Raw genomic sequence first — 25,980 nt, forward strand, 5'->3', positions numbered from 1 at the left:
CCTCGCCCCCACTCTTTTGACCGCCCCGGCGAGCTCCCTTGACCGCCCGCCCTGCCCGCCTGCGCGCCGCAGCGGCAGCGCAGGCAGAGATGGAGGAGGCAGGCAGGCGGCAGACACGCAGGCAGACATGCGCGCGGGCACACGCGCCACACCGCACCAGCATCGCATCGCTTCCCGCGCCCCCACCGAATCCAGCCAACCCCGCACCCCGCCACCACACGTCCTCCGTCCTTATAAAACCCCCGCGGCCACATGCCACCAACGCCCACCCATCCACCCGCCTGCCGAGTCGATCGATCCATCCAACCGCCCCCGCTCGAGATCGCAGCCGCTGTGCCAGTGCACACGGGCGCTGTTGCGAGCGCGTCGCAGCCGAGGGGCCCCGGCCGACAATCCCTCGATCACCTCAACGTCCCCTGCCGCTGCCCGCGCGCTACGATCCAATCCTCATCCCGATATATACCACGCCGGCCGCCACCGCGAGCTAGCGGTAGTTGTGGTAGCCTGTAGCTGAGCTGCGTCTACGCAGGATGCTGCAGGAGCTGGCGCCGTGCGCGTGCGGGGGGTTCTACGCCGGGGGCTGCGGCGGCCGGTGCGCGGGCGCCGCCGCCTCGGCCTTCTCGATGCTGTTCCCCGCGGGGGCGGATCAGTGCTACTACTACAAGGAGGAGGACGACGGGCCGCCCTACGGCGGCGGGCCGGTCGACTGCACGCTGTCGCTCGGCACGCCGTCCACGCGCCGGGCGGAGGCGGGCGCGGGCGGCCACGCGCGCGCAGCAGGCGGCGGCGGCGCCCCCTGCAAGGACTCGTCCGGCCGCGGCTCGCCGGCGCGGCGGTGCGCCAACTGCGACACTACGTCGACGCCGCTCTGGCGGAACGGGCCTCGGGGACCCAAGGTGCGTGCGTCATTCACACAGCCACATTTCGCGCGTGGCGCCGCCTGGTGCTGCCACGCCATGCATGCGCGTCGCGAGTTGATCTCTCACCGAGTTCCTTTTGCCTTGCCCTCGCAGTCCCTGTGCAACGCCTGCGGGATCCGGTACAAGAAGGAAGAGCGGCGCGCCGCGGCGGCCGTCGCGCCGGCGCCTGAGCCGCAGGAGTACGCGTGCGGCGGCTACGCGCGGCAGCACCAGCACCAGCAGCCGCCGCAGCCGCAGTGGGGATGCTACGGCGCGGCCGCGGCCAAGTCGGCGTCATTCGGGATGTACGGCGGCGACGTCGTCGACGCCGCGGCGGACGGGCCCTGCCTGTCGTGGATGCTCAACGTGATGCCCTCCTCGCCGGCGTTCGCCGTCCGGGAGAGGCCCACCCTGTTCCAGTACTACTAGCGCTAGGCTACTGACGACAGTAGTAGTAGTAACCTTTTGTATCACCAGCTTAATCAGTTTAGCGATGAGATCACCACAACTACAAAGCTGCATTGTACTGCTAGTGCTAGACGACCAACATGTAGGTTTGGAAGTGAAGCCCGCGTGCCAAACTACCCCTTCTCTAGATTTCGTCTGCGACTTAACTAACAGTACTTTTCACTGTTCGGTAATCATCAGCATTTGATCCCAAAAGGTGAGTTGATACAGACGACGACAGAGATGTTTGCACACCTTTACGCAGTGTCAGGTCACTCCAATGATCAATCATCACCTGCATCACTGCATACATTTCGGGACCCACGAAAGGATCCTCCTTTTGATTCAGTCTACTGTTTTCTACTTGAGTTGCTTCCTGTTTAAAATGACCCAGCCTTGTCAGAGCAAGGCATACACTGTCAGTTAGCAGAAGTACCGACGGGACTAGACTGAATAAAATGTCAAAGGCAGGCTATAAGAAATGTGCTTGAGAATTTAGATTGATAAGGAACAAAATACACCAAACTGCTAGTGTCCACACTGTATTTACCAATCTCTGCCTTTTATTTTGCTGTTGATCGTACAATGTTGAGGGGGGAGGCAATTAAAAGTCACTGCACAAGCATTTACATGTCTATTATGGGAAATGCTAAACAAGATTGTGTAAAATCTCATGTACAAAACATTGTATGAACAGAAAGAATGCGTGGCCTTTATCCAGTGATTCGAGTTGGAAAAGAATAGCAAGGAACACTGCATACATTGACGAATGCCGGACCTCAACGGAACGACCATTGTATCTCCTCAAGGGTTCTTCCCTTTGTCTCTGGCACCCAAATGATGACGAACACAAGAGTGAAAGCACTCACAATCATGTAGGCAGCAAATGTACCTGTACAATTTGGGAACAAAGATAACCTGTGTAAGCTTTGATACAACATATATGATTCTACTCTACATAAGAGAAGCACAAATGTATATGGACCTCCAGCACTCCAGCTGAGCAGCAAATTTGCTGTCATTGTTATTCCAAAGGATGTCAACCAGTTGGCCAGTGTTGCGAAGCTTCCTGCAAGACTCTTGATGCTAACAGGGAGAATCTGACAAAACGCAAAGTTTGAAATAAGCCTTACAGATTGCTTACGGCATTTGGCTGAGAGCACTTGCTCCAGAATCACATTGTGAATAGTACTCTTAAGCCAAAACCAAAATCTGGGGAAGAGGCAGCTTATGTGCTATATTAGCTATGCGATAAGGTACTGTACCTCAGACATTATGATCCATGGAATGGCACCCATGCCAAAGGAGAAGGCAATGATATAAGCCTGAATGGGGTATCTGTGTTAAAATTTATGGCAAATATTCCACATTCAGAAATAAATTTTCAGAAGAAATGTAATTGACAGACATACCACTAGACCAACCAAGGACACCATACTTAAGATGTTGTACAAGTCAGAGTCATGTGAAACATTATCCTGAAACGAATAAACCATGATAAGAAAGAAGAATATCCAGTGCATTGACATGAGAGACCCTGCAATAATACTGCAGTAGTACAAAGAGTACAGAAGAACTGTTATATTCACATCAGAATGTTAGCTGAAACTGAAAGGTTCCTGAACATACCTTGATGAAAAATACAACAGCAACTGCAAGAAGGCTTAGAGTCATCCCAGCAGCAGAAATCTGTAATTTGAAGTGGCATTAAACTAAGCCACGGAAAGCTTACAAACTAATAATGGCTTTAGAGGAAGCAGAAGTTACAATAAGGAGGATTCGTCGGCCAGCTCTGTCCAAGAACGTGGTTGTAACACCAGTGGCAAGAACCTGATGGAGTGCTGTTAGAAGCTTAATATAAGATACAGAGAGACTAAATCAGGTCTGCCTAGTTATTAGTTACATGCCTGAATAGCTCCAAGTGCAAATGTGTCCAGGTCACTGTTCTTGAGCCCTGAAGAACTTTGATTGTTAAATTTGAATATAAATGATAAAATTGACTACACCTGCACTGTTGTATACAAAGACAGAGGAGACACAATGCTTTGTAATAAACAATGAAATGACATCATTCATTAAGAATTCAAGGTACCATGTTACAACTTACAAGGAGATTCATTTATTAGCTTTCTTGAAAATGATAGTGTTAGGAACAGTAAGGCTACTTTTTCCCATTTCATTGTTTTGATATTTGTAGTCACTACACTATTCGTACATCTGGGGAAAAAAATATTGCCAATCAGAATATCAGATATTCATGTTGGTTATCTAGCAAACACTTCCCAGTTATTGGCAAGGTATTCAAAATTTATTATGCTCAACCAGTAATGAAAAAAAAAACAAGCGAGGGAATAAGTGCACAGCTTACCTGCAGCCTTGAAGATGCTGCTTGCATAAAACAGGATACCGTTTACTCCACTTAGTTGTTGCAACACAAGAAGGCCAATTCCTAGCTGCGAGAAGTTGTAGCTTTGTCACAAACTGACAATTATGAAATGTGATTAATAATTTGGTACGAAATAAGCCACTGAAGTTAAGTTACCATTAGGGGTGTGCGGTATTTCTTTTGGTTCAATTCTTGAAAACGGATTGTAGTCCTTTTATTTGCTGATGTTACTGCTCTCTGCATAATCGGGATCAAAGCTAAAAGTTAGTCGATTGATTCCAGAAGAATGAAGTACACATGTGCCCAGTGTTAATAACATAATAATACCCTAAGTGAAGTTCACATAAATTGTGGTTAGTCCGTCTAGAAGAATGAAAGAAAATGCTTGCCTTTATATCATTAACTTCTGCAGTGATGTCAGCATCGAATCCCCTCAGAACTTGTAGAGAAGTCTCGCAATCATCCATCATATTCATCTTTGCCTAGAAATGTAAGGGGAAAAATGTGCATCGGAAAATTCAGTTTGGCGCAATGATTTAGAGTTGATTATCCAACTTGTACATGTATATACCAGCCATCTTGGAGATTCTGGAATGAAGAATAGGCCAGGTATCAACACTATGCAAGGCAGGGTTCCTACAAGCATGGCATCAAACACTTTAGGATAAAAATTATCTGCAGTAGAATCTAAAATAAAAATATTTGCCTACTATTTATTCAATATCTATTTGCTCAAATCTATTAAGTTGCATACACCAAACAGTTCAACCCAAAAGCCTAAAGTGATGGGAAAGGTGGGAAATTCACTTATACTTCAACAAAATCATTTGCGCAGTTGATCATGCTGCTGAAATGTCAGAGTTGAAGCGCACACTAACGGCAACAACTTTATAACAACAGCAGCGTTACCCATGGATCAGGGTTCAGCAATATTACCTATTACTGCAAGAAGTCTCCAAGGAACAAACATGCCGAGCAAATAGGCAAACATGATGCCAAGGGTTACAGACAACTGTAGAATGAACAATATGCACAATGAGGTCGGCATAAACAAGCCAAAGTGTTTTCCTCAAAAAAGATAAGATGTTTGTGAGTATGAGTAAACCTGGTTCACAGAGCCAAGAGCTCCTCTCATATTCTGAGGAGATATCTCTGCTATGTATACTGGTACCTGGTGTCATGAAATTCACAGATCAAAAATAGCTGTTTTAACCAGTCCCTGCTTCCATGTTCTTTTTCAAATGAAACTAACTTTATAGGGATGGACCACTTCATCTCAAAAATGTTGACATCTCAGTTGATCTTCTTTACTTTTTTTTTCCCCGTTTTACATTTGGACAGCTTAAACACCACGCGTACTAAAACTCTTAAGGCATGAATCTACAATGCAATAATCGTGCATGGAGTATACTAACCACATAGGAAATGATACCAACACCAAATCCTTCAAGCAATCGTCCCATATACAGAAACGAAGAGTCCTGTGGAGCAGACATCAACAGCCATCAAGCCTGTGTTGCTATCTGTCAAGCAATATGTGGAGATAAACTAAGAAAACACTTGGTACCATACTTTTGCAAAGGAGATTGCAAGCCAACCAATGACATTCGGAATCGCTGCAATCATCAATGACTGCAAAACAGTTAGAAAGCCCATTAGTGTAGAAGAGTACAGCTTCAGCACAAAAAAATCTCTTCAATTGATGACAACAGCTTAAGTGAAATTAACTGATGATCTTGCCAAACATTGAAGAAAAAGACAGGATTTGGTAATGATAATATGATATACATTGGCCACAACTTTTCTTTCCAACCGCATGATTGATAAAATGATCATATCAATGGCAAAGGTATAACGAATTTATGAGCATAAAAATTAAGGTCATCACCCCATTTAACAAAGCGTAGAAGAAATTCTGAAGAGAAATACAATCTACTTTTATTTTCAGCCTGTAAGTACTCCACACAGATATCAAAAAAAGAGAAAATGGTGTCATTAACGGTAAGCATCAAGTAAATGAAGAAAAGGAGCGAATTTCTCACCCCTTTACGGCCAACGTACTCAGCCATCTGCCCGCTGGCGATGGCCCCGACCATGGCGCCGACATTGGACAGCGAACCGAACACAGAGAACTGCGGGGCACGGTCAATTATTTCAGACAAGAAGAAACTTGAAAGCGAGAAGAGGTAATAAAATGGAAGCAAACGTAGAAGTTACTGGCAGTCAGGACGCGCCTCAGAGATGGAGAGGTTGAGGTCCCGGATGATGCCGTCCTGCGTCGGGGAGGAGTAGCCGCCGGTGAAGCCGAACTGGATGGGGCCGAGCGCGACGATGAGCGTGCAGAGCAAGGCGGAGACGTGGGACTCGCGCAGGACGGCCATGGAGGAGGTGCCGGCGTTGAGGCTGGACTGGCGCGACCCCATCCCCATCCGGTACCAGCTCCCGCTGTTGGGCAGCAGCGGCTTCTGCAGCGCGCCGTCGTGATCGCTGCCGCTCTCGTAGCCGCCGCCGCCTGCCCTGTTGCTCGCCATGGCGCCGCGCTCGCCGGATTCACGATCACCGGCCCAGCCGCCGCGAGATTGGATTTATTTCCTCTACTGCTGGGATGCGACTTGCGAGGAGGACGACGTGAATGTCAGGAGACCCCCGTCGCTCCGTGGAACGGGGGGAGTGGTTGTCGACTTGCCGTCCCGGGACGCTGGGCGGTGTGGTGGTCCCACCGGTCAGAGACTCAGACGCGCGGTGCTTGGCTGAGCTGGACAGGAGGGCCACTACACCTTTTTCGTCCTGGAACTGCCAGCTCATCCTCCACGCATGCAGTCGTTGCAGACAAAGGCATGTTGATATACTGGTCTGATCCCGAGCTGCAACGCAGGTGATGGATAAGCGCCATGTTTGGATGAATGCATCAAAATTTTTTCACAAAAAGACGAATGCATGCATGAAGTACTAAACGAAGTTTATTTGCAAAATCTTTTTAGAAATGGGTGTAACTTTTCGAGACGAATCTAATGAGCCAAGTTTCATTATAATTGGCTACAGTGATGCTACAGTAACCGCACTCGATCATCTTCTAATCGTGCGGTCAAAGACCTCATTAGCTAGAGCAACGGCTACAGTACCATAGTTGTGGAGGTAATTTTATAATTAGACTTTATTTAATACCCCTAATTAATGGTCAAAGCATCATTTCTCTCTCATCAAAACTTTTACACACCTAAACCAAACATGGAACGTGTTGAGAGGGGGTAGAGACTAGAGACCCCTCCACGTTGGATAGACAGCGACATACACAAGAAAACGGTTTCCTTTTTCCTGCAAACGATTGCACGTCCTGCTTGTCAGCGGGAAAAGTCTGACTGACAGATGTGGCCGGCTCGAAACCACACCAGATATGGCGAAGTCCTTGTTTGCAAGCAGGTGCAGGCAGGGTTTGAAATTTCGGCGAAATTTAATTCGGCGAAATTTTTCGTTTCCGCTCGATGCCGGGAAAAAATATTTCGGTATTTTCGGAAAATTTCGTTTTGAAGATTCAAAATTCAAAAAAATTCGGCCGAAATTCACCGAAATTCGCCGAAATTCACCGGAATTCCGGAACGGAATTCCGTTTCCACCGATCACCGGGATTTCACCGGAAAACGAAATGGTTAACCTGGGTGCAGGTCGCACGTTCGTCGTGCCAGCCCATGCTGATGGCAGCTGGCGAGCTGCCACAGCCACGCCAGCTTCTCGTAAGGTAGAATAAATAACAATTTCGTGCTTCTCGTGGAGTTTAGAGTCACGTGTGGTTGTTCGCATGCTGGAAAGGCCAAGGAACATGTCGCCTGTGCAGATCATGCCACCCAGATTTTATGCTCCCAAAGCTTGATGATTGGGATGCACTGATCGCCGGAGATCTCTCCGTTTGGTAGCAACGGCCCCACACGGCTCGCGCGGCCGCGCCGCGCTCCTCCCCCGACGCGGGCACCCCCGCCGGCGCCGGCCTCAAGCGTAGCAGGCGCCCTATCTCCAGATTCTCCACGACCTCGCCGCCGGGGAGATAACAGACGGTGGAGTCGAACGAGGCCGCGCTCCTCGCCGAGCTGACCAGCAACCACGATCACGGCCGCCGGCCACTTGTTCATAAAACAGGGTTCGAATGGGCTTCCACGCGGCCTACTGTTTGTTGGGCTTTATATTATTTTTTTCGGTTTTTCAAAAATATATGTTGATTTTTTTTTGCAAATTTGCCACCGAGACGCCGGCGGAAGGAAAGTTAGATGGGCCGTGGGCCTACACACTTACCGCTGAATCATCCGACGGTATCTACCTTCTGCCGAATGAACTGGCGGAAGGCGCTACCGCCGAGCTACAGCCGGCTATAGCCGCGCTGTAGCTGCACTGTTAAGATTTCGCCGTTTGAAACGGCGATAGGTCCTCTGCCATTTTTTTCTAATTTTTTTGGTCCCTATCCTCTAATTATTTTAATTACGCTTAGATATATTTCAAAAAGATAGTAGAGCAAGCAGAGCTTATAAAAAAACTTTTTGTAAACTACTACAAATTAGATTTAACTCTAGGAGAATATGAAAATATATTTTCATGAGATATTTTAATGAGCTCCAATTACGATTTCGATGTCCGAACATCTTAACAGGCAGATTGTCGAATCCTATGGGACGGACGGTCCGTCGGTGCAACTAAAAATTGTTTAGAAACTGTATTGGTTATGGTGACCGATTGTGCAGGTAGTTGACCGAATTTATTGCATTTTTCAGAGTACTAGTATGATAATTTCTCATTGCCGGATGATATACGGTTTTATTACAAACGGAAAACAACCTCCAGAACATAAGGAGTACACATATAAAGGATGCAGTAAAAAGCAATACAAAGGAAGTCAGAAGAGACTTCCGAAACAAACACGCAACATATTGATCGGGAAGGAACATAACTTATTCGGATAGCAGGCTTGATCCGAATTAAACGGACCAGTACAACATCCCTCATTCACGGCCAGCATCATTTCCACGTCCCGCTCGTTCTGCTTTCTCGCACTCGCACTTGCGTACATCATCGTCCACCTTCTTCAACCACGCCATATATTGCTGATCACGACGAGTGATCCACGTCTCAATCCACTCATGGAAATGACACCAATGAGTTTGCGTGTTATCGACATCGCTCTTTCATAAATAAGAAATGAAACAAATTACTTAGAAAAATAGAAACAAACACTTGAAAAACATGTTCAAGAAAAAAAATATCTATACCCGTGTTTTTTGGACTTCCTCGATATTCTTACAAGACCAATACCTCTAGCCAAAAGTCTCGTACTCACGAGATATGTTGGGAACAAAACGCATCTGGCGATAGCAATAGAGTGGCTCTACACCTTTCGGCCACACCTTGCAATCTGTAATACATCTATTTGGATCGTTAGGAGTGCCTCCTAACGACGCCTCCATTTCCCGACGCAAAGCTGCCCTAGATGATGAGCCCATAACGGTTTATTCGGGCTAACCGAAAATATGTGCAAGTTAAATTGCCTGAACTCTCGACGACCACATCATTGGCTTTTATAGACATCGGAGTGCCTGCATGGTCCTTTGAAACAGCGACGGAGTCACGTCCTCCTGAACATTATTGTGTTGAAGCACGACGGATTCAATAATTTAGGATGGTGAGTGACGTTTCATGTCAACAGTTCCACGTCCACATCATTCTGTTCAAGCACGCCAGAGTCTATCATTTAGATTCTTTGGACCGTGCACGACAGGGTGAAAAATATTAGTGCGCTCCACACTGCTGCCCTCACACTTTAAGCACAGACATGACCACTCACTGCTGCACTCGCACGCCAGACAAAGCATGACCATAGTCTTAGAATGCAGGACTGCCTCCACTAAATGGTCACGAGATGATAAGACTATTTCCGTGTCGTTTGAAACAGCGTAGGACAGATAGGGCCAGCAATTAGCGTCCTTTGAACGTCACATTATGTCACTTCACTTCATAGTCGAATCCAATGCACGATTTAATGAGGCCGACCGAACCACGTGAACCTCCACTGGCTTACCATAGTCACAGTTACGGAAAAGAATAGGTGCAGGTACCACGTGAGCCTCCACTGCCTTAACATACCATATTTCTTTTGTATTATAGACTGTGTAGGCGTAATTTGAACTATGAATGTACTACAATTAGTACGACAAATTAGGCACGAGCCATAAATTCCTGGATTTCATTAAGATAACGATTACAAAGCAACGGGTCATTGCATCTGTACTACTACGGCAAATAACGCATGAGACCTTTGCTCTGAACATGGAACTTAAAGAACGAACTGCAGTGGCACGTGCAACACGATAACCGTGTTTTCATCTAAACCTAACGTGCCTTAGGGAATTTAAATTGCCAGGATTACATGGTCGTGCTTTACTGAGTGCACCGGGGATATTTTTCCTTCCTAATAGCTTCGGGCCCTGCTTTCTTTGCACGGCGGACCCTCTCTCGCTTCTTCTCCCTGTCAGCTTCACGTTCCTCCGCCTCCTGACGTTCCACTTCTGCAATCCTCTTCCGGATATCTTCCTACTCTTTCTTGCGCTTCTCCTCCATCTGTTCCTCATGCAGCATTTGTTGCCACCTTTCCACAGCCCATCTTGCTTCGCTCTCAACGTGATCCTTTGCCTCCTGAGATTGCTCGGTGTCTAATCACTGCACGAAATCACATAGAGGCGGTGTAGTCTTTCCCCAAATCATGTTAGTACTCAGTAACTGGTCGAGAATTGCGAAGCTCTAGTAGTATATTTTAGTACCTTAGCTCGTAGTTGTCGCACATGGAGAACCTCATCCCGAAGTCGTCCCCCAAAACTGTGGACTCCTTGGGTACACTTGCTGTCAGCTTACTCCATGGAATATAGATGGATCCTGAGGACGACATTTTGTTGAGCTGTGTGGTGCTTCTGATGTGCAGTTCTATGGTTTCATGGTCTGCCTGGTGGCCTTATTTATGGACCTCTTTTCACAGTCCATGGGCTATATCCATGCACGTCCAGAAAATAATGCAGCGAGTTATCATGACACTAGTTGCCGTGCGAGTTCCACACTACAGTGCACACTATACCTGTAGTGTGCTACTCATCCTAATGGGGTGGCAATGTCCTATCCCATGTGTCATAGCCTCTCACAGACTTAATAGGTGTACTGGCAGTGCACCGGTCTATTCGTGATCAATACACTGCATAGTTGAAAGATGTGACCTTTGTCTTGGACGTGTCCCATCCGTCGGAAATGGTTGGGTCCAAACATTGAATGAATAACTCGTACACTGAAAGATTCTCCGGCATTCAAACAACATTACTCATATAAAAACAATACAGAAGCGTACATAATTGTACCATGAGCTCTGTGATGTGCCGCATGTCTACCTCTACGATACTTCAAGCGGCATACACACACCACAGCACGTCTACAAATATAATAAAAGTTACATCTAATAATGCGGCCACCTAACATATTGTGTGGCACCTTCGCCATAGTAACCTCCCATTTTTTCTGGCGGTGGTGGTGGCGGTGGCGGCGACGGTGGCGAATCCCCCTCCTTCTTGTGACAAAGACAGTTGCAGTATGGATCGCTGCAGATTGTCTCCTGTGAAATGGCAACATTATTGTTGTCATCATCTTCTGTGCCGTTGTCACCGATATTCATTTCTAGATCGAAGATACGATTCTGCAGGTACTCAAGATATTCCTGATGTGGATGAATAGGCGCTGGATTGACCCACCTAACGAACCCGCACCCATCCGTATCTGCAGAAGACTGAAATATGTACTTGGGGTAAAGAATATGAACGGAGTGTGATACATGTAACAAATGAAGATTAGTTAGATGTACCCATGCTCGCGGACATTTGAAGAAACGACAGCCTTCATCCTCTCCCTCGGTCATCATCTGCACTACATAATCCTCACCATGCATACATTTTGGTCAATCCTCTTTGCGGTTATCGTATCCTCTCAGAGGTTTTGTGGTACTGAAGTCACTTTTGCTCTCTACTGGAAACTCATACACTGGTTCTGGATAAATTTCAGGACCAACAGAACCCTCCCACACAATTGGTGGTCCCTTTCGTACCCCCTTTCCTCTCCCAGCACCGAAACTCTTTCTACTTGACGACCCCCCGGACATTACTACTCAAGTGAGGTGGTCCTACGGAAGCGAGTATCAAAGCATCCGCCACTGGGGATATATATAGGCGGTCATGACACTGCGGCCTCAGCTTAACGGGTACCTGTCATAGTGCTAGTGCACCCAGCATAATAGTCCTAGTGCCAGTGCACCGACACATCCCATCGCGGAAAACACTGCACTGCCCAACTCGTGCTAATGGCACGTCACCAACACCCCGCATTGCCAAAACCATTGCACTTGGCTAGTCGTCATAATGGTACGTCACCGTCACATCCCATCGCCCAATGCACCGATTATAGGGTTTTCATAATACAAACAGATCTAAGGGCATCTACACAGCACGCATATCATAGTCTGAACCGATGTATATAACATAGTCTGACAGAAAAAAGTAAATCAAAAGCTACAACATGTACACTAGATGCGTCCGTGCTTGCCCCCTCTCCTCCTGCCACGTCGCTCTGCAGCCTGGGCCACCCTAGTGTGGTGCTGCGAGTACGTCAGTGGCTCCGGCGGGATGGTCTTGCGAGTGGACCAACGACCTCAGGAACAGGTGTCTGCTCCCCCTGAGTGTAGTCCTGCGTCGCGGGTGGGGCGCCCTCCAGCTGTGAAGGGCCGACGACCTCCTGCGTCGGTGTAGCAGAGAAGAACGTGTTCACCCACTCCGTCTGCGCGAGGTCGTCCACGTGCTGAATCTCCTCATTGTCGTCTGTCCCTCCCACCTGCCGGTACTCTGATTCACAAACCTCCATCCATCAATGTTCAATTAAGTATGTACATGTTATCACAAATTAACAACTCATCTTAGACGTACCTAAATCGTGTATTGGACGATAACGGGAGGAAGATCCGGCACCGTACGGATCTATCGGCGGAAACGACGACGAGCCGGGCACTACACGAATAAGAAGTACAAGTTGATGAATAAAGTATAAGTACAAATCGTGTATTGTAAGTGACACGAGGTTAGAGTATGGTTTACCTGCCGAGTACAAATGTGCTGGCTGCGGCACGTACGTGGGCCGAGCTGCTGAAGCCGACGGTGTCGCCACCGTGACGGGTGGCGGTGGTAGTGGACCTGACTGTGCCGCGGGTGCAGACCGTCGTGACGATGGACCGGCCCTAGGCACCGGCCCCGAAGTGCGAGGTGGGAGCAAGGTATCGTCCTCACGACAACTCACGGCTCGCCGAAACCACCCGCACATGTCGATGATCTTCTGCAGCGTGCTCTTGTGCTACGAGGGCGTCATGTCATGGTACTGGCCCATGCTCGACGAAGCCTCGGACTCAGTCGCTCGTATGACATCGTACTGAAGCGAGAAAGTAGTAACATCATATGCAATCTGTTTTGTAGAATGCAAAATCAATTAGAGAAACGTACCGCTATGGCGAAGTTCTGGTCTCGAAGTAAGGGGTACATCTCGGACACCGCTGCGGCCTCGATTCGAGCCTCTGGCAGAACGTGCACGACACGTGTGCGCGTCCTCGGCAGGTACCACCGTAGGTAGTCCGCGAACGCCTCGTCGCTGTGCGGCTGATCCTCGAAAACGACGTCGTCGAGGGCCGCGGCCCAGGAGTCGACGTAAGGACGGACCTTGTCGGCCCACAGCGAGCCTGGTGGCTGCCCCTGACGTGTCCACCTACAATGCAAAGATTGAGCGAATCAACACTAAATGGTACCTTATAAAAAAGGATGAATTGTTAGCAGAACTATATATTCCATATCTGTGGACGTGGGGCTCCACTGAGTGCACAATCGGGACCGGGGTCTGCTGGTAGACACCGAACTGTCTCATGACCTGGTTGACATGGTACTCCTCGACGTGGATGTCGTAAAGGATCGGCTTCCTCATCATCCAGTACTCATGGTCTCGCAGGCATAAGGAAGAAGACCGCTCGGTGCCCGGGCGTAAATGTCGGCTGCAGTGTACGGAGTCCACCTCACGTCTGTGTCCACAAGAGCATCGAACTGTCCCACGAAGTCATGGTACGACTTCCTCGTCTGCACGCCGACCCAAGAAGACTGCATAATGAAAAAAATGTTAACCGCTAAATCGTACATTTCTGAAGGCATGTAACAATAAGTAAAATAAATGATATAACGTACCCTCCTGAGGCATCACAACGAACCCATCGTAGGTCTGTCGACGTCATCGTGGTCTGGGGACAGCTGGGTGTACGGCTCGAAGTCCATCTCTGGCCTACCGACAGGGAAGCACTCGTACGACCAGAGCTATAACAGTAGGGGACACCCAACAAAGATGGGCTCCTCTGCTGAGACCTTCGTCACGCCCATGCAAAGGCCCCTATAAGTCGCAGCCAAAATGGTAGAAGCCCAGCTGAACTGTGGGACCTCGTGAAGTGGAGCATCAGCTATTGACCTCGCTAAAGGAATGAGCTGTTTAGGGCACGAGTCACCCTGGGAGCTGCAAAACAAGACCAAGCCGAACAACCACAGTAAGTAGGCCTCCAAGTGCTTGGCAACCGTAGCGTCGTCTGCGTCAGCCCTCATATAGTCCGCCTGCAAAATGGAGCGAGTCGTCAATGGTACGAGTCGTCAATGCCCTCATGTACGACCATAAATACGGAAGGATTCAACATTTAGGTACTCACACTGAACTGTAGGAGCCACCTCTTTGTCGGTCCGTGGTTCGAAGAGAAGGGCCGGTACGGCAACGCTAGGTCATTGCGCTGAACCCCGGCGAACCGAGCCAAAAGGTCGTCGCGCCATGAGAGTGCCACGTCCTCTGCATCCACAGCTCGTCCAGCACACGGCAACCCTAGAAGCATTGCCACATCCTGAAGAGTAGGGGTCATCGCACAGACCGGGAGGTGAAACGTGTGCGTCTCCGGACGCCAACGGTCGAGAAGTGTCACGAGAAGGGACATGTCGAACTGAAACCGTGGAGCCCTGTTCCTAGGTCGACATGCAGGGTCTGCCATATCTCCCTCCACAAGTCGCGCAATCGGGAGAAGACCCAAAGAGCGTAGCCTGCAGCGCGAAAATGAAACATGAAGTTAGAACAAATGGTTATCAAAACAATGAAAATATGTGACAAACGTAACCCGTACCTAGGAACCCAGCGGCGGTGTATCGGCATCGTCAACATGGGCACACGTGCCCGAAACGTCCCCAAGCTTATCCCACGGACCGCAAACATGTACGATCAGTGGCGCTTGTCGACGAGAGCATCAAGCAACTCAGGGGTGGCTCCTTCCTCGTGCGCCATACCTGCATAATAGGATTTATTAGAAAATATTTCAGAACATAAGTAATAATATTAATCATAATAATATTAAATAATACAATAAATACTAAATGAAATACTAAATGAAGTGTAACGTAATAAACTAATAAATAATGCACAACAAATTACATAACATATAACTTCAATTTCTAATTACAGCAACAAAGTTCAACATAAGATTGCGCCACACATTATAACAAATAATCGTACGTTAAGACGAAATCAGTTCATCACGTAGTAGTTCTTAACATTACATAATTTAACATAGGACATGATTCGATAGCGAATGACACACATGAAAATCGTCGTCGATCACACAAGGCCATCGTTGTTGACACGACGGGCACGACGACCCGTTGGCTGCGTTGCCAGATTTGGAGCAGGTTCTAATGGGCCCGCTCCATCTGTGCGGCCACCATAAGTCAATGCCGTGCAATTCTTGTACGTATGACCCGTCTCATGGCACTTGGAGCAGAAGCGCACGTCTGGACTAGCCTCCGATCGATCCATGTTATTCCGAATGCGTTTCTTCTTGCGTCGCCCCACCCCTTGAAATATTTTTGGATCTGGGTCTGGAATGTAACTTGCATTGTGTCCAGGATCAGCTATGAAGTCTCCCAGGATACATAACCCATAAATCTCGTGCCTCCAAGTCATCCAAATGATTTCCTTCATGAAGTAATTTGAGACATACATACGAGCTGTAGTCCCCCAGCTTCAAAACATGCTGCAATGACATGTGTGCACGATAGGTGTAGCAGCTTTGGCTTATGACATGAGCAAATACAAGCATCGGTACGGAGAACACACTCCTGCACATGCTTCTCACGCCGGGCCCCCATGCGGGCTTTGTCCCTACACATCACCTCGTATCGACGTTCCATACTGCCAACTGGAGTGACCTGGTGTAAATGGGCCTTTTTAAAAGCCGCCTCCATGTACTCGGTAATCTTGTATCCGTAAACTTTCCGATTATCAGCCATATCCTTCCCTGCCATAGTGTACTGGTCTCCAAAGTACTCGCAAGTGCGATACAAGAAGAACTCGACGATCCCAACAAGTGGCAGTGATCTGACACCACGCAGCACCCAATTGTACACCTCGGCTAGGTTTGTAGTCATTATACCGTACCTAGCGCCTCCTTCAACAAATAGTAAAGCCCATTTCTCCATGGGCTCATGCTCAATCCACTCCGAGAATGTCTTAATTGCCCTTCTCCTTTTGCGCCTGACATTCGGACCGTCCAAGCCCACGTCTTCAAGTGAGACCTGGTCATCCTCCTCTATATTGACAGGTCTTTTCGAAAGCTCCGTTGTTTGCCTCTTTGTCAGCTCATCCAATTTTTTTCCACAGCAAGTTGAATTTTCTTTCCTGATTCTGGCTGCATAACCGCTTGAACATCTTCATAAGGGTTTTGTTCTTGAATTGGCTATGAAAGTTTGCCCCCATATGCCTCATGCACCACCTACTCTTTAGGTCCGGCCATAGTGCAGGCCTACGATGCTCAGTACTACCATTCTGTATGTCATCAATTACTTGTAAGATACTCTTGTGCTGGTCATGAATCAAACACACGTTCTCTACATCTTTCACAATCATCTGCTTCACCCTCTGGAGAAACCAATACCAACTATCCCCTGATTCTTTCTCCACGAAGGCAATCGCCAAAGGCAACAATTGCCTGTTACCATCAGCTACAACACCTGTGAGGATTGTGCCTTTATACTTTCCTGTCAAAAATGTCTCATCTATGCAAATGACAGGCCGGCAGTGTGGAAACGCCTCAATGCAAGCCCCCAAGGCCAAGAACGACCGTTGCAGTACCTGCTTTCCAGGCTTCTGGGCACATGGATACGTTTTCAAGTCGTAGTAGCTTCCAGGATTTCTAAGACATATGGTCTGCAGCAGTGCCGGCATATTATGATACGAAGCTTCATACATCCCCTACCTCATCTCTAGTGCTTTCTGCTTCGATCTGTAAGCTTTGTTGTAGCTAATTTTATATTTGAACTCCTCCTCAACAGCACAAATAATTGACTTCGGTTCATAACTAGGATTGTCCACGATCAAAGGGTACATGTAGTTAGCTATGAAACCGGCATTGAGGTTGCGGTGCTGTGGTTCTAATTGCTCAAGCAGGCATGTGTGCTCCACAACTTTCATGACCTCCCAAAAATCCTGCCACTTTCCCTTAGAAGCGTACACCCTGAAAGAGCATTCGCTTCGCACACAACGCACGTCATATGCTCTCGGACTGCTCTTGACAACTTTGAACTGTCTTTGCAAAGATAGGGTGGACACCGTTTTATAGCTTCCTTCATATTATTACTGTTGGCATACAACGAACCGATGCATACCTCATTTTTCTTGTACTCCCAAGAGACCGCTTCACCTTTATTTACACTTAATTTTGAAAAATCATACCTAGACCAGTTCTGTGGGACATGATAATCATCATCATCATCATCATCATCATCATCATCACCATCATCATCATCATCATCATACGAGGAGTCATCATTCATTGCATGGTTCTGTTGTTCATCCTCCCTCTGAAACTCTTCAACTATCTCGGGAATGTGTTCCCCCTCATCAGCCTCACCAGTTGCTTGACGAGGTTCGTGTGAAGCATTAGTACCATCTTCAACAATCTCGAGTTCAGCACCTTCTTCATGAGGTTCATGCATCGCCTCCGGATCTTCCGATACTATATTTCCCTGGCCTCCATGTTCTCCACCCGCTTCACTACTAAACCTAACCTTTTCGAAAGCTTGAACAAACAATGCAAGCGGTAATCCTCGGCTAGTACTTATATTAACATAGTTCCTCCAGTTTTGCGTCCCTTCAAGCGGCAATAGATCCTAAAATACTAGTTCCCTTCGACTGACCACTGCCATGACAGAGATCTCATGTTCATCTCGATTAAACCCGAAAGCTTTAAATAGACAATTGGATATTGAAATCCAAGTCCTTTCTCTTGCTCTGGGTAATTTTTTTTGTGATTGAGCTAAACTCTGTCAAATCTACCCCTTCAGGACCATATCTAACTTCTCCTGACCCATAGAACACTTGAAAATACAAATCATCTGACATGCCTGCCAACATTTACGACAGTAATTACTCGTACTTAAAATTTAATCAACGCCAGTAAATCTTTCTGTCATTTTGTAATGCCAAATTTTGACCGGAGTCTACATATTAAAAATATTTCCTACCCAGATGTGAACATACAAAAATCTATTCAAACAATTTTTCATATTTCAATTAAACAAGTAATATATGTGATGCAGTTATATTATATTGCTGACCATTCGAATCTAATATTGTTAGCATATCTTAGCATCAATTATAATTTCAAATCATATAGTGATGTGTAATTAATTTTTTGGTCTACCAGGGTTTTCTAAAATTTCTATAACCGACAAATATGCCTTGTATTTATATCTAAAATAATATAATCTACTAATATTTTTATGAAACTAATATTTGTATGTAAACTAAAATTCGTATTTAAACTAATATTTCTAATATTTATATGTAAACTTAAATTCGTATTTAAACTAATATTTCTAATATTTGTATATAAACTAAAACTTGTATTTAAATTAATATTTCTAATTCACTCACCTTAAACCAATACTTCTAATTCAACTTACTAATATTTGTATCTAACCTAAAATTCGTATGAAACTAATATTTCTAATTCAATTCACCTGAAACGGCAGAGGCCCTCGCTCCGAAACTCGCGCAGCGGCGGGCAGGCGACCGCCGGCGCGACGCGGCCTCCGGCCGAGCGCCGCCTCGCGGGGCCGCGCGAGCGTGGCCGCGCTACGGCCGGTTGGCCGGGCGAGCAGAGAAGGCGCGACGCGGCCGGGACGACCGAGCGGGCGGGGGCAAGCGAGTGGGCGGTGGCGGAGTGGCGGAGCGAGCGGCCGCTAGCGCCATTTTATGGGGGGGGGGGGCTTACTGCCGGTTCGTTCGGCGGTAACCGGATACCGCCGGATGAACCAGCGGTATGTTCCCGGCCCACCCCGGCCCATGAAGCGGTCTTCCTATCGCCAATTCATCCGGCGGTAACAACCTTCCGCTGGATGAACCGGCGGCACGGTGACAAATTTGCAAAAAATAAAAATTAGCATATATTTTTGAAAAATCGAAAAAAATAATATAAAAATTAAAAAATTCTCGCGAATTCAAACAAACCAAATATCAGCAGCCCAGATTGGATCGAAACTAGGTGGGCCCAAACAAAATGCTGCACGTACCGCTTACACCAACCTTCCCTGCAACGTAGAGTTTCGATCGGACGGTGGAAACGATCCCCATCCCCACAGTTTACCCTCGTTCACTCCGCCGACCTGCATCATCTCCGGCGACGCCCCTCCTCTGTCGTCGGAGCCGTACCCAGCAAGAGCAGGGACGGTGATCAGCGGCGGGGGTACCTGTAACACCCCTGTGTTAATCGCAATGCTAATCATGTGCTTAACCCGCTAATCATGGACCTAAGCAGTGTCATTAGTGCTAATTAAGTCGTATAGTAAACATCGACTAAGCTGTGTTCGACCCCATTTTTCTCAATGATTTGAGCCTCAAATCAACTTTTGCCCAAAAGCAAAGTTGTAGATCTTCTCTTCCTCTACAACTTCTATTTTGGCCAAATTTCATGTTCCCATATGAAAATTTGAGTTTTGGATGGTCAAACCCAAGTCAATTTCAGTCAAACGAGCTCACTGTTCCTCCCTGTGCCTCCACTGTGCTCACCCATACCGCGACCGGCACTGCGCCGGTGACTCCACGCGTCGCGACCGCCGGTGATCCTCACCCTCCGTGCACGTCGCCTTATCCATTCGCTTGCCCGGATGCTTCTCGTCTTGTCCTCATCTTCTTCATCGAGCTGAGAGGAGTGCTCGAGCTAGCCTGAGCAGAGCTGTGCCGCCGCTCGCCGCGCCGGCCGTAGCTCGCTGCCCCGCCTCGATTCGTTGTGCCCTAGCCTCCCTCACCTCACCCCGCAGCTACGCCGCCCCATCTCGTGCCCGTTCGAGCTGCTCCCCGGCCAAATCGGCATCCAGACCGCCGGCCGCCATTGACGTTCTCACCGGAGCTCTGCCCTCTCCATCGATCTCCTATCTCCGGCCATCCCCCACTCAAATCGAGGGCGTGGTGAGCTTCCTCGCGCTCTCCTCTCCCTCAACGACATCTTTCCAGCCCGAATCCGGCGCCACAGCCGCAGGAGCGCCGCCGCGCTGCCGTGGCCGCGCCGCCACCGCCGTGCACATCCCGCGGAGCTGCTCGCCGCTCTGCGCGCGCTCGCGCCACGCCGCCGCGCGCCCCAGGTCCGCCTGGGTCCCCTGGCCGTGGCGCACCCCGTCTCCGCCGCCGGCCGGCCACGGCCGGGCCGGAACGCTGCGCCGCCGCGGGCCGCCGCGCGAGCCCCCCCTGCGCCTCCCCACGGCCACCTCTGCTCCGCCCTGCGCCGGCCCCGCCGGGATGCCCTGGCTGCGGGCGGGCCAGGCCCCGCCGCCGGCGAGCTGCGGGCAGGCGGCAGCGCCGCCGCCACCGCCACGCCAGGCCGTGCGCCGGCCGAAATAGGGGAGCTGGGCTGGGCTTCCTCCTACTGACGGGTGGGACCCAGTTGTCAGCCCCCTATTTAGTTTTTGTTTTTCAATTTCATTTATTTATTTCGGCTGAAAACTTTGAAAATTTGTAGAAAAACATAGAAAAATGCAACCTAAATTTTGTTGGGTTTCTAAAGTTAAGATCTTCAGAGGAAAAATACTCAAGCATGTGAAATGTCACTTTTGCCCCTGCTAAAATTGTGGTTTGAGTTTAAGCTAGTTTATTTTGTAACGGTTGTTCTGTTTGTCTAAAAATCCTGAAAATTTTGTGGTAGCTTACTCTTTGTATTTTTAGTTCATTGAAATTTTTTCAAGTGCATCCTATGTGCATGTTTGTGGATCTATTGTTGTTCAGTTTAATTTGCTAAGGCAAAAATAAATGTTTTCGATCATCAATAAATGTTGGTAAATTTTTGTTGCGTGTTCATCCAATATCTTGTCTTGCTGGTAATTTTGAGTGGCTCGATTAGGTCTACAAGCTATGTGTTTTACATTTATTCATTCTTAGCTGCAGCTTTTCTATTTGTTGTTAAGTAAATCCTTTTATGCGTTTGTGCTTTTCCGTATTTTGTGATTAGTGGTAATTGATGCTAGTCGTGTCTTTCTTTTTAGTTACCTCGCATTGCATCGTGAGTACCTTGTATCATTTCCTGCATCATTTTAACTTTTGCATGGCATCTTTTTCATACGTTTAGACGCCACGAACGAAACCGTCTACAAGTTGGTCGCTGAGCCGATCCAGGAGCTGCAAGCCGGGGAACCGCAAGCCGCCGAAGCAGCTGAGCAAGCTACGGTGGAAGTCGCTAACCCTGCTGACCTGCAAGGCAAGCCACGGAGCATAACACATAAATTCAGTATATTAATGTTTATTTAAGTATTTGTGCATTTACGTTCTAGGAGTTGTATGGAACCCTAGTGTGCATGTTCTCCCTAAGTACCTGTGAGTCTATACTAGTATGCAGATGTCGATAGAAATGCTCTGCTAAGTAGGATCTCGGTAGAAGTCGAGTGATTCCTGTCGCTTGTGAGATTTAAGATCTTGTTACATGCAGCAATGTGGTTTGAGAATGAATCAATGAGGAGCGAGAAATGGAGACCGGGCGGAGATGAGTTGGTTCTGGATATAAAATGGATGGAAAGAAAACCTCCGCCTGTGTCGATTGAGGACTGTACCATTGTTGGCCCTGCTGATCAAGGATTGAACTGTACTAACCACATGCCGGAAGTAGGAGGTAGACAAAACCGGTAAGCTGTGTACCGCTTTACAACGATAGTTTGAATTCCGACTTGCTACGTTGGGCATGGGTGTTGGCGGGTGTTGGATAGGATGCCGCCTTCGGGTTCTCTCGGAGTTCACCGTGAGGGTCCCATTACCTGGGTTTTAGCAGGCGTGGTTCAGATGTCGTGGTAATGATGGGAACAGTTGACGCGCGTGGCCCGACGGGGCTTACATGTGTCGTGTTGGTTAGGTCCACCTTGCAAGGTTAAATCGAATCGATTCGCCGTGTCTCGCGGATATGAGAGCCTTGATCACTGCGTCACATCGTAGTAAAGGATGTAAATGAGATTGGAATGAAAATGTTCGTTGGTGTTTTACTAGCAGTTTAATTGATCTACCATGTGTGCTATAGATGCTATAGCAAACCTAGTTGGTACTCGAATACTAAACTTGAGCTAAAATATTGAAAGTAAGGATTTACTACTAGTAGCTTTTCAGCAAAACCAACCCCAGAGCCAAAAAGATTTGCATGTCTAGATATTGGGTTAAGTATACCCATAGTCGGGTAAGCCTTGCTGAGTATTAGTATACTCAGGGTTGTTGTGGTAACCCTCCTAAGCAGGTTGTGTCCCCGCCGACTTCTAGGAGGTTTGTGCGTCCTGGATTGGACAACCGCTTCCTTCTGGGTGGACCGTCGAGTGGGTCCTGTCTTCTCCGTGAAATTCGGGCCAATTGGCAGCACATCGTGGGCAAGATGTGAGGCTCACTTTTATCGTCGTTCGTAGTACCTTATTGTATTTCGAACTCTGTTTTAAACTTCCGCTGCGTGTTTGAACTCTATAGTTTGTATTCAAACCCTTTATGTAAAACCCGTGTTGTAAATTAATTTGAGAATCTTTGTATGCCTGTATCACCTGTGCTCGTCTTCGTGCGAGACTTCTAGTGCAATTGAGATCCTGGAGTACAGTAGTTTAATCGGGAATTACCCGACGGACTGCCGAATTACACCATTTTAAGTGCGTGGTAACTTGATTATTCATTAAGATGATAGTTAGCGCACTTAAGCCGGTTTAATTTGGGCGGATCTGCTACGGAAAGACGGAAATGTGCTTGTCCATGCACATATCAAACAGAACAGGAAAGGAAGTGCATAAGGGTTTATCTCCAAGCCAGGAGTCTAACCAAAAGGAAGTGATCCTTCCATTCCTCACAGAAATAGATCTCCCTGTCAGATAAATTGAAGAATCATCCAACCTATGAGTAACTGAACTGGCTGTGTCTCTGCACATTTTTTTTTTGTAACAATTTGCTGCCAAATGTCATTTTCTGTCTCAAGTTTCCACCACCACTCGCATAATAGGCTGACATTCATTTTGTGAATGTTTTTAATGCCTAAGCCACCATATGTCTTGCTTTTATTGATAATGTCCCATCTCAACAGGTGATATTTTTTTCCCACCCCCTTGCCAAAAGAAAGTTCTTCTCTGTTTGTCTAGCTTTTCATGAATAAGCTTAGGAAGAAGATACATGGACATATGGTAGATAAAAGTATTGGAAAGGCTAGAATTAATAAGAGTGGTTCTGCCAGCAATGGAGAGGGATTTTCCCTTCCAAATGGCCAGTTTTTTCTCATTCTTCTCCGCCAGTGGTAACCAGTCCTTTGTGTGTAATCTTGTAGGGCTTACAGGTACCCCTAAGTATTTAATAGGGAAAGAACCAGTTTGACAACTAAAGTGGTCAGCATACTGTATGTGCAGATCATCATCTCTATTTATCATGAACACTTCACTTTTGGTAAAGTTGATCTTCAGACCAGACATGAGCTCATAAATGTAAAGAAGGAGCTTCATATTCCTAGCAATATCAATGTTTTCTTTTAAACAAATGATGGTGTCATCTGCATATTGCAAAATGATGATCCCTTGGGGTATTAGATTGTCTACTAGTCCAGTTATAAGCCCATTTCTTTGTGCTTGTCTAACCATTCTTGTTAAGTAGTCTGCAGCAAAATTGAATAGGATGGGTGACAGGGGATCCCCCTGTCTAACACCTTTGTGGCTTATGAAGTAAGGTCCAGTGAGGTCATTTACATTTACACTCACTGTGCCACCAGAGACCACTTGCTTTATCCAGTCACACCAAGTTACACAGAAACCTCTTATCTTCAGACAGTCAAAAAGAAAGTCCCAGCAAACTTTGTCATAAGCTTTTTCAAAGTCCAATTTCAGTATAATCCCCACTTCCTTTTTCCTTTTTGTCTCATGAAGTATCTCATGCAGAGCCATGATCCCATTCATGATGTTTCTATTTTTCATGAAGGCAATTTGATTTGCTAGTATGAGTTTGTCAACCACTTTTTCCAGTCTCAGAGTAAGAACCTTTGTAATCCATTTGTAGATGCAATTCAAAAGGCATATGGGTCTGTATTGTCGAATTTTCTCAGCATCTTGAATTTTTGGGAGAAGAGTAATGGTCCCATAATTCAATCTACTAACCTCAAGCCTACCAGTATGGAAATCACCAAACATCTCAATTATATCCTCTTTAATAATGTCCCAGCAATGTTGGTAAAATTCTATTGGGATCTTATCTGGCCCAACTGCCTTGTTCTTTTCCATTCGGAAAAGTGCCTCCTTAATCTCAGATTCAGTAAAAGGTTGGGTTAGCAACTCATTATCTTCACTTGTAACTTTCTCACCATAGTCCCATAAATCTTCATTCAGGGGGAAGGTGTTTCCAGGAGTAGGCCCAAAAAGGTTTTTATAATAATCAGTAGCATGGTTACAGAGATTAGAGTCCCCTTCTATGACATCATTTCCATCTAAGAAGGAGATGATAGTGTTTTTTTCTTTTCTTGCCATTGGCAATCCTATGGAAGAAGTCAGTATTGTTGTCCCCTTCATGAAGCCATTTAGAATGAGATCTCTTATACCAATATAGCTCTTCCTCTTCAAGGATCTCTAGAATTCTTTTGTGTACTTCAATTTTTCTTTGATTTTGTGCAAGATCAAGATCCTGAAACTCTTCCAATTGTTCAAGTTGTAGAAGCTCATCTTGCAAAGTGGCTTTCAACTTTCTCTGTTCCCCTTGTTTATTAAACCCCCAACCTTTGAAGTATTGTTTAATTATTTCCATTTTAGCCTGAATTCTATCAAAGGCAGTATCAGCATGGCAGGGTTTTGCGTAGATTTCAGCCACTAGAGACTTAAAATTGTTATCTTTCAGCCAGGCTAACTCAAATCTGAAAGGTATATTTCTCACAGGTTGATGGAGGGAAGTAAGAAGAATAAGAGGGTTATGATCAGATACCTCTCTTGGGGACTTATGTACCCTGGCCATAGGATATAAGCCCTCCCAACTCTTACTTACTAGAATTATGTCTAGTTTTCCAAGAGTAGGAGGGCTTTGATTATTTGACCAAGTGTACTTTCCACCAATCATGTTCAAGTCTATGAGATCATAGCATGCAATTATTGAATTGAGGGTCTTAGAGTGCCTGGACATATGAGTTTGCTTATTCTTTTCTGAAGAGAATCTAATCAGATTGAAGTCTCCTCCTACCAAAAATGGTACCTGATTACCACCACAGAAAGCTGCAAGCTTAGCTAAAAAATCAGCCTTGTGCTCTTCATGTGGAGACCCATAGACATTCAAGAAGTTCCATTTCACTTTGTTGTTTTTCTCCCATAAGATTAACTGGAGAATAAACTTGCCTTCTTTAAAAGGTCCAACATCAGAGTGATCTAACCTTACTCCACTTAGAATCCCACCTTATTTACCTTTAGCTGGGATCCATTTCCAGATGTATTCTTGAGAAGGATCAATTTTTCTCAGAAGACAATCCTCAATATTGAACTGCATGGTTTCCTGCGGCCCAATAATGTGGAACTTATGTTCAAGGATTAGATTTCTAAGGAAAGAGGAGACACTTTTTTTCTTGATGCCCCTACAGTTCCAGATAAGGGCTTTCATTTAATAACACTTTTCAAAATA

At 46.8% G+C, this 25,980-nt stretch overlaps 2 protein-coding genes across 2 annotated transcripts; one reads left to right on the forward strand and one right to left on the reverse strand.

Moving 5' to 3' along the window:
- The first annotated feature begins 254 nt into the window (after positions 1–254).
- Positions 255–1,540, forward strand: LOC120664605 (GATA transcription factor 15-like). Its single transcript, XM_039943881.1, has 2 exons — positions 255–896; positions 1,014–1,540. Exons 1-2 carry the CDS (start codon positions 531–533, stop codon positions 1,326–1,328), a joined length of 681 nt encoding a protein of 226 aa, XP_039799815.1. The 5' UTR covers positions 255–530; the 3' UTR covers positions 1,329–1,540.
- A 322-nt stretch (positions 1,541–1,862) lies between these two features.
- On the reverse strand, positions 1,863–6,482 carry LOC120664604 (sugar transporter ERD6-like 4). Its single transcript, XM_039943880.1, has 17 exons — positions 5,967–6,482; positions 5,775–5,864; positions 5,305–5,364; positions 5,148–5,213; positions 4,838–4,903; positions 4,669–4,744; positions 4,304–4,368; positions 4,122–4,214; positions 3,889–3,969; positions 3,715–3,799; positions 3,254–3,300; positions 3,114–3,176; positions 2,976–3,035; positions 2,759–2,824; positions 2,612–2,671; positions 2,332–2,446; positions 1,863–2,238 (listed from the first exon to the last, which is right to left on the reverse strand). Exons 1-17 carry the CDS (start codon positions 6,261–6,263, stop codon positions 2,126–2,128), a joined length of 1,503 nt encoding a protein of 500 aa, XP_039799814.1. The 5' UTR covers positions 6,264–6,482; the 3' UTR covers positions 1,863–2,125.
- Between the last annotated feature and the right edge of the window lie 19,498 nt (positions 6,483–25,980).

Source organism: Panicum virgatum, chromosome 3N (assembly GCF_016808335.1).
Source record: "Panicum virgatum strain AP13 chromosome 3N, P.virgatum_v5, whole genome shotgun sequence".
Lineage (NCBI taxonomy): Eukaryota > Viridiplantae > Streptophyta > Magnoliopsida > Poales > Poaceae > Panicum > Panicum virgatum.

Bases quoted from the DNA above. Each gene is read 5' to 3' on its own strand.
- LOC120664605 (XM_039943881.1), top strand. From the start codon at position 531: ATGCTGCAGGAGCTGGCGCCGTGCGCGTGCGGGGGGTTCTACGCCGGG. The intron at 897-1,013 runs GTGCGTGCGTCA...TTGCCCTCGCAG, and splicing joins ACGGGCCTCGGGGACCCAAG to TCCCTGTGCAACGCCTGCGG.
- LOC120664604 (XM_039943880.1), bottom strand. From the start codon at position 6,263: ATGGCGAGCAACAGGGCAGGCGGCGGCGGCTACGAGAGCGGCAGCGAT. The intron at 5,865-5,966 runs GCGCGTCCTGAC...CGTGCCCCGCAG, and splicing joins TCAACCTCTCCATCTCTGAG to TTCTCTGTGTTCGGTTCGCT. The intron at 4,904-5,147 runs GTTAGTATACTC...TCATGACACCAG, and splicing joins TTGGTATCATTTCCTATGTG to GTACCAGTATACATAGCAGA.